This window comes from Anolis carolinensis, chromosome 3, assembly GCF_035594765.1.
Source record: "Anolis carolinensis isolate JA03-04 chromosome 3, rAnoCar3.1.pri, whole genome shotgun sequence".
Taxonomy (NCBI): domain Eukaryota; kingdom Metazoa; phylum Chordata; class Lepidosauria; order Squamata; family Dactyloidae; genus Anolis; species Anolis carolinensis.
This window is the reverse complement of record NC_085843.1, coordinates 234965700-234978439: the sequence shown is the minus strand read 5'-3', so window position 1 is coordinate 234978439 and position 12740 is coordinate 234965700. Positions and strand designations below refer to the sequence as shown.

The window sequence follows — 12740 nt, the reverse complement described above, 5'->3', positions numbered from 1 at the left end:
CATTGTATAAATATGGCTTTATTTGAAACATATGTTACGCTAGTAGATTGAATGATCGCTACTAGTGTCCATTCAGCTGAATCGCTCAATAAAAACTCCTTGGCGGATTTTCCTTCAACTTGGCGGACCTTCTTCATTTCGGCTTCAGGTTGTATTGCGGCTTATATTCTTCTTTTGGCTTCGCCAGGGTCCGTTCCCTCAGGACCAGATCGGCTCTCTCCTTAAGGGGCCCGATCCCCCAGAAACGCGGTCGATAACACCAATGCAATTGTCCTTTCTACATGGAATGGGAGGAAAGAAAGGGGAGCATCTTGTTTCTTGCCTCATGTAGTAAAATATCTTGGTTCACTTTACAAGCTAAGGGGCTGGTATCAAACATAAAGCATTCAGCCACATTTCACGGCAAGTTGGTAATTTATTAGCTCATTCTTTCACAACTAGGTGAATTTGTACTTTGGCCTGTTTTGTGAGGGTAAGAGGCCTTCAGGGTTTTTTTTCTTAAGCAATAGGTCCTTTCTGCCTTCCTTTTTCATTGCTTCTATTCTAGCTTGTGCTCATTTTTGAGATACCAATATCAGTTCAAAACCAGTAACAGCAACCCTGATTTCTAGCACATTTCCCCATAGAAATCTAAAGTGAGATTGGGTTGCCAATACCTTCTTTGTTTTTATCCCCTTCAACTGTACTCTGATGTTTCTTGCTGTATTCCCAGAAATGGAAGAGCTTTCATCAGGACCAGCCCTACCATTGGGTAAAGTGAGGAAGTGCATCAGGCAGCAGTTACTGAGAGGTGGCAGCAAGAGGTGGTATATTTTACAATCCTACTGACCATATCTATGTTTTCTGCCTCCAGATGTGGAGCAGAGACTACTAATATTTCCAGCACTGGAGAAACATTCAGGTAATGGTGCAGTTCACATTTTTACATGTAATGATACTAGAAGCACCTTTGTATTTGCCTCAGGCAGAAAACATCTTGGGTTGTCCCTAACTTCCTACGTCTTAAGGTAAAGGTTTTCTCCTGACATTGTATAGTTGTGTCGGACTTTGGGGATTGGTGCTCATTTCCATTTCTAAGCCAAAGAGCCAGCATTGTCTGTAGATGCCTCCAAGGGCATGTCTGCATGGAGCGCCGTTGCCTTCTCGCTGGAGCAGTACCTAGTGATCTACTCACATTTGCATGTTTTTGAACTGCTAGGTTAGACTGGGGCTAACAGCGGGGAGCTCACCACGCTCCCTGGATTCAAACTGCCGACCTTTTGGTCAACAAGTTCAGTAGCTCAGCAGTTTAACCCGCTGCATGGGGGGGCTCCATTCCTACATCTTAACAGTAGGGAAATGGAACCTGTAATACTACCATCATCCTACAGGTGGAGATGCTGATAAAAACTTCTTTTCCTCATTCCATTTTTAACTCTTGGGACTTAAGGTAAGACTTTGTCATAAAATTAGATTGAATTTTAAGACTTCGTCATAAAATTTTCTTGTGCCAAGAAAAAAAAACCTGAGGTGCAAGGGGTGAAGCTTCCCGATTAGTGTATCAAAATCTAGGGTCACCCAGATGTGGGCAAAACGTCAGGAGAGAATGCTTCTGGAACATGGCCATTGAGCCAGGAAAACTCACAGTAACTCAAAAGAGTTATAATTTGCTCCAGCCTCAATTCTTGCTCAAATCATATAGGAGGCCTCATGTTCCAATTGCTGAAGCAGCTTGGAATTCCGTAAGTATACTTTGTATGTTGTTTAATGGTGGATACAGCTACTCCTGCAGTTTTTGGATTTGAAGATAACACCTAAATAAGCTGTTAAAAGGAAACTCTTTGTCATCCTATAAAGGAACTGGGCTTTCAAGGGTAAAATTAAGTGGTCCTCATTGGCTTGTATTGTCATGCTTGCCTATTACTCCATCTCCCAACATGGAATCTTCCTAGGATCACCAAGCTGTGCCAAAGTAGTTTCAGTGGTCCCCATCAGTCAACTCCCCACCACATCCCATCTAAATGGTACTTCTGTTGCTGAAGTAGAATTTCTGCTTGGTTTCTGGCTAGTGGTAATTGTTAATCGTGATTATGGAAGAAGACACTGGAAGTTCTTCCAGAAATCCCGTTTAAAGCCTGGTCATAGTGGTGTTGTGTTACCTTCAGGGCTGGCTGTACCACTAGGCGGAGTAAGATGGTCACTTCAGTCAGCAGTGAGGGCTAGGAGGACAGAGAGGATGTGCTCTAAAGACAGCCCTGCAACCCTTCATCTTGCCTGCTTCTTGCAGGAGCCCTGGAGAAACCTGATTCTGCGCTGCTATACATAATTGTATGTTTTGTATTTTGGTATAAAAAGAGACCAACATTTTAAAAATAAATCTACATAAGGATAATGTGTATTTTAACAAGTTTTTTTTCTTTCTAGTGGTGCCCATGAATATAACCACAACTTCATCTGCAATCTGAAATGACAATATGGATTTTTTCTCTCAGTTCTCTGATTTAATATATTCTTTCCTTTGGAATCCCAGGGTTTATAGTTTCACTAGGCACCTAGAATTCTCGCCCAGGAAGCTCTAGTACCTCCCCAAACAACACACCCCATAATCCAAAAGATGTAACTTTGTCTTTGGTCCTGACATCCCTTTCAAAATGGCACAGCTGAAAACTGAGAAGTGTGGCCAAGAAACATCAGAATTCGGTCAAGAAGGCAAAAGTTGTTTTCGCCCTAGTTAACAGTGATGGGATGGGTTCTACCTGTCTTCTCCTTCTCCCTTTGTTGAGTCCATTAAATTCAAACTTCTTTTGAACTTTGAACAGAGGATGCATCAACACTGTAGAATTAATACAGTCTGAAAGTGCTTACCTGCCATGGCTCACTCATCAGAATTGTGGGAGTTGTAATTTTACAAGGTCTTTAGCTTTTTCTATCCAAGCTAAAACCTTGTGAGCCATCCAGTTCAATCCCTTACCATGCAGAGATGCACCATCAAACCCCTCCTGACAGATGGTCATCCGGCCTCTGTATAAAAACCTCAAGAGAAGGAAAATCATTCACATCTAGGACTCTTACATGAGCTGCCTTCTCTTGATATCTTTCCTTGACCTTTTTCTATGGGTGCCTAAATTGTATGTATAATTAAAGTGTTGCTATCTGTGTTGTGATGTGCCTTCAAGTCCTTTCCATATTATCATAGGGTTTTCTGAGGCTGAGACACATGCTGGATCTACACTGCCAACTAATGCAGTTTGAAGTACATTATATGATCGGTGTAGAGCAGGCATGGGCAAACTTTATCCCTCCAGATGTTTTGGACTTCAACTCCATCAATTCCTAACAGCCTTGTAGGAGTTGAAATCCAAAACACCTGGAGGGCCGAAGTTTGCCCGTGCCTGGTGTAGAGTCTGTTTAGACACAACATAATGTCACAAACAATCCAGATTTGTGACCCCACAATCTTCATCTGAGATCTAGTCAAGATGACTGAAGAGAATGAGGTGCTAACCACATCCTTCCCTTACAGGCCTTTGAGTAAAGCAAAGATTTCAGTCAAGTGGGAAGCAGAAGGGAGGGACTGTTATTACTAATTGAAGAGAAGGCTGCATTTATTATATTTTTTTAATTCCTTCACCTTCCAGGCTACTTTTATTTTGTCTCCAGTCTGGGAGGAAGCTAGAGAGTGATCCAAGGCATTTGGCATCCTGTGGCTGAATTGCAAAAGCTGCCCTCTCCCTCCCAGTCCCTTTGCCCAGTATCCTAGGAGGCCAGTTTATTTTGGCGCCTGAGGCAGACAAGCCCACAAGGGCCTCTCCCTCATTGGCAGCAAAACAGGTCTAGTCACAACACAGCAAATGAATGCCCCTTTGCTGTCTTTATTAAGCGCCAAAATGGCTATTATCCCAGGACCATGGCTAGGCTTCAGCCTGGCTCTAGCCAAGGTGAGTCAGGGATGGGGCAGGAGAGGCTCAAGCCCATCTAAGGCAGTGGTTCTCAACCTGTGGGTCCCCATTTGTTTTGGCTTTCAACTCCCAGAAATCCTAACAGCTGGTAAACTGGCTGGGATTTCTGAGAGTTGTAGGCCAAGACAACTGGGGACCCAGAGGTTAAGAACCACTGGTCTAAGATTTATAGAGGTGATGTTACAATTGAGAAAGTTGTTTTGGAGAGTTCTAAAAATACCCTAAAGGCATCAGATCCTGTTTGATCTTGATAGCTATCCAGGGTCAGCCTGGTTAGTACTTGGGTGGGAGACCACAAGTGAATACTGTGTCCTGTCAGCTATAATTCAGAGGAAAAACAATCTCTAGTATTCCTTGCCTATGAAATTCATAGGATCACCATAAGTCCATAGGCAACTTGAAGGTATATTCACGTTCCAGCAGCGTCAATCCAGAACTTAAAAAAATTACAGTACTGTTTGCTATAGTACAGACAATACTAATAATAACATTCGCCACCACACATTTTGGTGCCTCAAATGTTAACCTTGTTTTGGGGTATATTTGACCTGTTTATTCCAAAAATGGCAATAGTTTCCCCTTATGAGCTCTAGTTTTTGAGATACAGAACATATGCCATATATCATAGAAAACCCAGGATAACCATATCTAAGAAACTAGATACTCCAAATAACCCCAGGAACAGGGCTAAAATCCAAAACACCCCAGAAAAGTATTGTTATTGTTGTTCTTATTGTCATTACCTAAGAAACCCTATGAAATGTGTTGTGGAAGGGTTTTATGGCCAGAATCACTGGGTTGCTGTAAGTTTTCCAGGCTGTATGGCCATGTTTCAGAAGCATTCTCTCCTGATGTTTCGCCCACATCTATGGCAGGCATCCTCAGAGGTTGTGATCTATGTTGGAAACCAGGCAAGGAACACGTCTATATTTGTGGAAGGTCCAGGATGGAGGAAAGAACTCTTGTCTGTAGGAGGCAAGTGTGAATGTTGCAATTAATCAGTTTGATTAGCATTGAAAAGCATTGCAGCTTCAAGACCTAGCTGATTCCTGCCTGAGGGAATCCTTTGCTGGGAGTGTTAGCTGGCTCTGATTGTTTCATGTTTGGAATTCAAGTTTTCTGAGTGTTGTTCTTTATTTATTATCCTGATTTTAAAATTTCTTTAATACTGGTAGCCAGATTTTGTTCATTTTCATGGTTTCCTCCTTTCTGTTGAAACTGTCCACATGCTTGTGGGTGTCAATGACTCTTCTATGTAGTCTGACATGGTGGTTGTTAGAGTGGTCTAGCATTTCTGTGTTGTTCTTTATTTACTGTCCTGATTTTAGAACAACACTCTGAAAACAGGGGAATTCTAGATGTGACTCAATCAGGGACAACTAACACTTCCCAACTAAGGATTCCCCCAGGCAGGAATCAGCCAGGCATTGAAGCTGAAAGGCTATTCAATGCTAATCAACGTGATTAGTTGCAGCATTCACACTTGCCTCAAACAGACAAGAGTTCTTTCTCCCACCTTGGACCTTCCACAGATACATAAATCTCCCTTGCCTAGTTTCCAATATACCTCACAACCTCTGTGGATGCATGACATGGATGTGGGCGAAAAGGCCAAGAGAGAATGCTTCTGGAACATGGCCATATAGCCCAGAAAACTTACAGCAACCCAACCCTATGAAATTCCGCAGGACAATGCAAAGTTTTGCTACTACAGTAGAGTCTCACTTATCCAAGATAAACGGCAGGCAGAATGTTGGATAAGCAAATATGTTGGATAATAAGGAGGGATTAAGGAAAAGCCTATTAAACATCAAATTACATTATGATTTTACAAATTAAGCACCAAAACATCATATTTTATAACAAATTTGACAAAAAAGCAGTTCAATACACAGCAATGTTATGTAGTAATTACTGTATTTACGAATTTAGCACCAAAACATCACAATGTATTGAAAAGATTGACTACAAAAACACTGACTACTAAAAGGCAGACTGCGTTGGATAATCGAGAACATTGGATAAGTGAGACTCTACTGTATCCTGAACTGAGATGGAGGCAGAAGGTGTTCAACTTCCTGGCTTTGCCCACCAACCCACTCTTTCGCCCCCCAGTAAAATCCAGTGGTTGTGGGTATATTGCACCTGATTTATTGGATCCTTTAACTCCTTGCAGCAATGACTATATCGATACACGGAATAAGATACAGCGGGAGTGGGGACTGGGCAGCCCATTCCTCCGCAATGGCTGGGCACAAAGGCAGCTTTCTTGATCGTGCAGCCGGGCCTTTCCCCCTTTTCCTTCCAAGTCAGCCTCCTTCCCTTTGCTGGGCTGGGAGAGATCTCCCTCCACGGACAGTCATGGGGAGAAAGCAGCACAGGCCCAAGAAGCGTCCTCCCGTGGGTCATCTTTTGCCGGATTTAGGACAGATGAGGCCCTGTGCTAGTTCAGCTATGGGCGGAGGAGGTGGGCCCCTTCGGTAGGCCTGCACTGCCTGCTTTGTGGCACAATCCCATAGACTGTCAGCTCTATCATTGTGTCTAGAATCACTGGAAACAGAATGCCTTCCAATTTAGAATTGCACCAGTAAGCACAATGGTCAATCCGGCACTCGTGGGGGGCCTTGGGGTGCGCTTCTTCTCCGGGTCCCTCTCTCTCTCATTCTCTCTCTCCCTTCTCCCGGAGGGAGGGCTACCAGGCTCGGATGCCTTGGCCGCAGGGAGGCCCCGCGGGGCCCGGGTGCAAGGGCTGGGCGCCGCCGGAGGAGAAGCCCGCCATGTTCACGTAGGGGGGCCCCGTGGGCGCCTGCACCGAGGCCCCCCCTCCCGCTCCTCCTCCTCCTCCTCCGGAGGGATAACTGCAGCTATATCCCCCTGCTCCGTACGCGGCGGGGGCCCCTCCGTAGGCGTAGCCGGGGAAGCCGCTGTAGGGATAAGAGGCCGCGGCGTGGTAGGGCGCGCCGTAGCTCTGTGAGGAGCCGCCGCCCAGGCAGGGCTTGCCGTCGCGCACGAGAACCGGGACAGCCACGCGGCGCGGAGGCAGCGGCGGCAACGGGGACAAAGGCGAAGGCTGCTGTGGCTGCTGCTGCTGCGAGGAGGAGGAAGAAGAGGAAGGCGGGGGCGGCGCGCCCCCCATCTCCAGGGCTCTGTCCTGCCGCTGCCGCTTGCACTTGTAGCGCCGGTTCTGGAACCAGATCTTGACCTGCGTGGAGGTGAGCTTGAGGCTGCCGGCCAGGAGCTCCCGTTCCGGCGCCGAGAGGTAACGCTGCTGCTGGAAGCGCCGCTCCAGCTCAAAGACCTGCGCCTGGGAGAAGAGCACGCGCGGCTTCCGGCGCCCGCGTGCCTTGCGACGCTCCTCCGCCTCCGAGGGCTCCTTCCCTGCACAAAGGAACACAGAGACATGGAGGAATGGCGTCGAGGAGGAGGAGGAGGAGGAGGAGGAGGAGGGATCCCTGCCTTCCCGTGGGCCCCTGATCCACACCAGGGCTTCTCAAAGGGTGCTTTCCCTACCACAATTGGACAGGCATGGACAGAACAATAAAGCTTTCCTTAGGAGCCCTCAGTAGCGCAGCGTGTAAAGCGCTGAGCTGCTGAACTTGCGGACCGAAAGGTCCCAGGTTCGAATCCGGAGAGCGGAGTGAGCTCCCGCTGTTAGTCCCAGCTTCTGCCAACCTAACAGTTCGAAAACATGCAAATGTGAGTAGATTAATAAGTACCGCTCCGGCGGGAAGGTAACTCCACTCCATGCAGTCATGCCAGCCACATGACCTTGGAGGTGTCTACGGACAGTACCGGCTCTTTGGCTTAGAAATGGAGATGAGCACCAACCCCCCAGAGTGGGACACGACTGGACTTAACGTCAAGGAAAACCTTTACCTTTACCTAATAATAATAATAATAATAATAATAATAATAATAATAATAAACGACTAGACTTAATGTCAGGACAAATTTCGGCCGTTCAAGTTTTTAGAAATAAGTGTACCCAGTCTCTGGGCACATATCCCTTTGGAAATAAATGGCAATCATAGTTTTATTGAAGAGCGGGAAACTGACTTCATATCCGTTTGGCAAATGTGAATCTCCATGGGTAAAAATATGGTAACTAAATAAATAAACAAACATGTGGAGAGTGAGTCCACCTTTTGAAAACCACTAGTCATGAAAAGCATGACCTTGTTAGAGGTCAACCCTTTGAACAAGTGATATTCATAAGCATTTGTGTAATGGCACACAGGTAACTCAGCTGTTAGACTGAAGAACCATGTCTTTAAGCTGCCAAGGGTAAAGACCTGACACTACAAAAATATATTTGGTTAGCAGAGGATGATTGTTTCTTTGAAGTGTGTGTCAGGAGTTTGCAAGGACAGTTGCCCAGGGGATGCCCGGATGTTTTTTTTTTTTGTTTTTGTTTTTTTGTTTTGTTTTGATGTTTTTATCATCCTTGTGGGAGGCTTCTCTCATGTCCCCGCATGGAGCTGGAGCTGATAGAGGGAGCTCATCTGCGCTCTCCCCGGGTGGGATTCGAACCTGGCAGCCTTCAGGTCAGCAACCCAACCTTCAAGTCACGAGGCTTTTATCCCCTAGACCACCGGAGGCTCCTTTCTTTGAAGTTGAAATGGCAGTTGCAGTAGTAATTGTAATTGCAAAACAGGCATCCACCTCCACCGAGGTGTAAAACACAGAATACAAAAATTGAGTCCTGAGTCTGAACATGCTCAGTACAATCACATGTTTTCTCCCACACCAAAGAGATACAGTCAAACTGGCAAATCAACATACACATAGAATATAGGCTATCAAATATATACATTAACAAATGAATGGTGAAAGGCTTGGGAGTTACGTGAGTTGAAGTCCAAAACACCTGGACGGCCGAAGTTTGCCCATGCCTTCGGAAAAGGTTTCTGAACGCCGTCTAACGAGGGAAAGTATTTCGAATTGTACTATATGACAGTGTAGATTCGTGCCCGTGTGGACAGCTCCCCCCCCCCCCCCCCGCAGAAACCCTGGATGCATCTACACAATAGAATTACCGCGATTTGACTCCCTTCAGCTACTGTGACTCCATGCTATGGAATCCTGGCATTTGTATTTTCACGAGGCCAGAGGAGGCTAAAGAATTTGAGCACAGCGATATTTTAAAGCTGGCGGAGGCATGGCTGGCGAAAACATGAAATAGAGCTGGATTAGTATGTTTTTATTCCCCTCAGTCTAGATTTATGGGGCTCTGGATGCTTTGGGGCCCAGGATTCCTCCTCTGACTTGAGCCAAATAAACACAGAGGGGTTTTTTTCTTTCCTTTTAGTAATTTCACCTCGGGCGCATCCACACTGCAATTAATGCCGTTTGACCCCACTCCTCTACTACTACGTATGGCTCAATGCTGTAGAATCCTGGCCCAGCGTCCTAGGCTTCCCTTTGCAGAATGAACTCCCATCACTTCTCCTGTGTTTGTATGTGAAACACACCTAGAAAGGTTGCTCCAAGGTGCCGTATAGGGCGGGGTTTGTTGGAGGAGGGCTGTGGGCGTCGAGCAGGCATTCAAAATCATTAGAAAGAGGCAAAGAAAAAGGAGCAACCCATTAATATTATTCTGAAAGAAAACAAGGCAGTGGTTAAATGAGCGAGCCGGTTTGCAAAGTAACTGCATCTGCTTATATTTGTGTGTTTCTGTTTCAGTAATGGCGGTTGTGTCTTGTTTTCGTGAGAAGGGACCTAGCATTTAGTGATAGCCTTCTCTGCCAAAGAGTGCACCAAACTACAACTCCCAAGATCTCATAACGTTGAACCAAGGTAAAGTGGTGACTATGAACAGCCTTGTTAGTCAGGCATATGTTTTACCAAGCTCAACTGAAAATGGGTTGCTGTGAGTCCTCCAGGCTGTATGGCCATGTTCCAGAAGCATTCTCTCCTGATATTTCACCCACATCTATGGCAAGCATCCTCAGACGTTGTGAGGTTTGTTGGAAACTAAGAAAGTGTGCTTTATATATCTGCGGAAGGTCCAGGTTGGGAGAAAGAACTCTTGTCTGTTGGAGGCCAGTGTGAATGTTGCAATTAATCACCTTAATTAGCATTGAAAGGCCTTCCGGTTTCAAGGCCTGGCCGCTTGCTGCCTGGGTAATCCTTTGTTGGGAGGTGTTAGCTTGCCCTGATTGTTTCGTGTCTGGAATTCCCCTGTTTTCAGAGTGTTGTTATTTATTTATTAATTAATAATTTATTAATGTATTTTAAATCATTTATTTATTTATTTATTACTCAGGACAGTAAATAAAGAACAACACTTTAAACTAGATTATATGAGTCCCCAATGCCAGAGAAACAGAAAACCTAGGATCAGATCCCGGGATACAGGGCCTGTCTGGAAGGGCCCGAAGTTTTCAGCCCAAATGGTTCAGCAGATTTCCCTGGTTAGCCTACTCATTTCATGTAGAAGGTGCACTCTGTAAGTAAGGTGTGGTGGTTTGAGGAGAAGTTGGGGGTAAAGGTGGTCATCAGAAGAAAACTATTGACATTTGTGGCCAAAAAGAACTGGCTTAAACTGAGAGCAATGATTCAGGACCTATTGCCTGTGAAGAACCTTTGCACAATGATGGTAATTTCAGGTCCTTGTTGAGATCTCCTGCCAGATCAGGAGATCTGGCCTGAAAAGTCATTGGTTGGGGGTTCCACCCCTCCCGAATTTCTTGTCTGGCTTTGGGCCTGATTTGACACTTGGCCCTGAGTCTGCAAGACGCCTGGGCTGATTGTGCGTTCAGCACAAGCGAGGCTTATGGCAAACCTATGAATGAGAGACCTACAAGCATTGAGTCTATCCATCTTTAAAGCAGTCTTCCTCTTTTCCTAACTATATTTCTTGTCTCGGAAGAAAGAGGCTACTTTTTCTTCTCCCAGAAGAAGGGGGATACTTTCTCCAGTCCTGAAAGAGAGGGAAACTTTCTTGTTCCAGAAAGGGTCTTATCCCAAAAGAGGAAAGATTTTTTTGTGTTCTCTAAGGCTTTCATGGCCAGGATCACAGGGTTGTTGTATGTTTTCCGGGCTGTATGGCTATGTTCCAGAAGTATTCTCTCCTGACGTTTCGCCCACATCTTACCTCACAACCTCTGAGGATGCCTGCCATAGATGTGGGCGAAACGTCAGGAGAGAATACTTCTGGAACATGGCCATACAGCCAGGAAAACATACAACAACCCAAAGATTGTTTTTGTCCCAGAAGAGGGAGATACTTCCTCTAGCTCTAGAAGAGGGGGAGACTTTCGCTCCCAGAAGAGGGAGATACTTTATTTTGCGACACCACTACACCACTGGAGAAATTGTATTGTTTAGTCGTATTGCACCACTTAATATCCATCGGGAAGCAGCAGCCAATAATGAAAGGACCAAGGTAGTGACATCTCCGGCCCATCCCCTGTTCGGATATCAGCCAGCATGCCAACGCCTTAAATCAAGAAATAGTTTTCTAAGACCTCCAGAGATACTCGCAGGAACACCTCAGCAAGCAAGAGTCCAAAAGTGGCAGGCTAAAACCCGGAACCTCAATCCATGGCTGAGACCGGATGAGAGATTCCCTCCTGGGCAGTCTGGGCGACCTGGAAGGCGCCGAACAGACTGGGTTCTGGCACCACGAGATGCAGAGCCAACCTTAAGAAATGGGGCCACAAAGTGGAGTCCACGACATGTGAGTGTGGAGAAGAGCAAACCACAGACCACAGATTACAATGCAGTCTGAGCCCTGCCACATGCACAATGGAGGATCTTCTTATAGTAACACCAGAGCCACTCCAAGTGGCCAGTACTTTCTCTAGTTCTAGAAGAGGGGGATACTTTCTTCCCTTGTCGCCCCCCCCCCCCTTCCTCAGGCCTGGAAGTATGAGGGTCTCAGGCAGCTCCGGGTCGGGGCGCTGGCCTGGCTCCCCAGAAGACCACCAACCCCACGTCTCCAAGCCACTTACCGACGCTGGGCTCCGTCGCCTTGACCTCTCCCTCGTCCTCCGAGGCTTGCGCGAAGCCCCCGTGGTTGGGGGCCTTGTCTGGAGGGCCCGCCATGGGGCAGCTCAGGAAGGGCAACCTCTCCTCCTCGTCCTCGTCCTCGTCCTCCCCGTCGGAGAAGCGGCAGCCCTGGAGGAAGGCGACGGCGGGAAAGAACGAGGCCTGGAGGGGAGCTCCCAGGCACTGCTGCTGCTGCTGCTGCTGCTCTCGCCGGAGGATGTCCTTGACGGAGAATGGGGTGGAGGTGGCGGGGCTGGGGAGCATCCTGGTGGGCCCGGAGAAGGGCGCCCGGCAGGCTTAAGGGGTCTCCATATCCTCCGCCTTCCCTCGCCTCTGGCGGGCTCTCTGCCGGGTCGGAGCCGCCTCTGCCCCACTCGTCACGGGCGCCAGGGGCCGGGCTGAGCCCCCATTGGAAGCCCGCGGAGGCTGAGCCGCCCCTTGAGGCGCACAGAGGGAGGGGAGGGGAGGGTCGCAGGAAGGCCGGATCCCCGGGGAAGGATGAGACCACCACCCCTCCAGGAACACTTCAGCCCCGCCTCTTCCTGGCCCGCGGTGTCGCCACTCCCTTCTCTGCGGAGCCCCGTCTGGTCGTCCCCACGGGAATAAGGGTGGCTTACAAAATATGACACTCCGGGGACAGGGGAAGGAACGGGAAGGAAGGTAAGGCGCGGAAGGAAGCGGCAAAGATTGGCGGATAAGGAAGAAAAATCCCCGTTTGGATTAGAAATACTGTAGGAACGAAGTAGGGATGTGAGGCAAAGAGAGTGGAAGCAATCTCTTAGTGGTGTAGTCTTTAGGTAAAGGTAAAGT

At 47.2% G+C, this 12740-nt stretch overlaps 1 protein-coding gene across 1 annotated transcript; it reads right to left on the bottom strand.

The window, feature by feature from the left end:
• On the bottom strand, positions 1-12405 carry nkx2-3 (NK2 homeobox 3). The gene is made up of 2 exons (XM_008106507.3): positions 11894-12405; positions 1-7316 (listed from the first exon to the last, which is right to left on the bottom strand). The coding sequence occupies exons 1-2, from the start codon at positions 12192-12194 to the stop codon at positions 6631-6633; spliced, it is 987 nt and encodes a 328-aa protein (XP_008104714.3). The 5' UTR covers positions 12195-12405; the 3' UTR covers positions 1-6630.
• Positions 12406-12740: the final 335 nt, after the last annotated feature.

Coding starts and splice junctions, on each gene's coding strand:
- nkx2-3 (XM_008106507.3), bottom strand. CDS start 12,194: ATGCTCCCCAGCCCCGCCACCTCCACCCCATTCTCCGTCAAGGACATC. Junction 7,317..11,893: donor GGCGACGGAGCCCAGCGTCG/GTAAGTGGCTTG, acceptor TCCTTTGTGCAG/GGAAGGAGCCCTCGGAGGCG.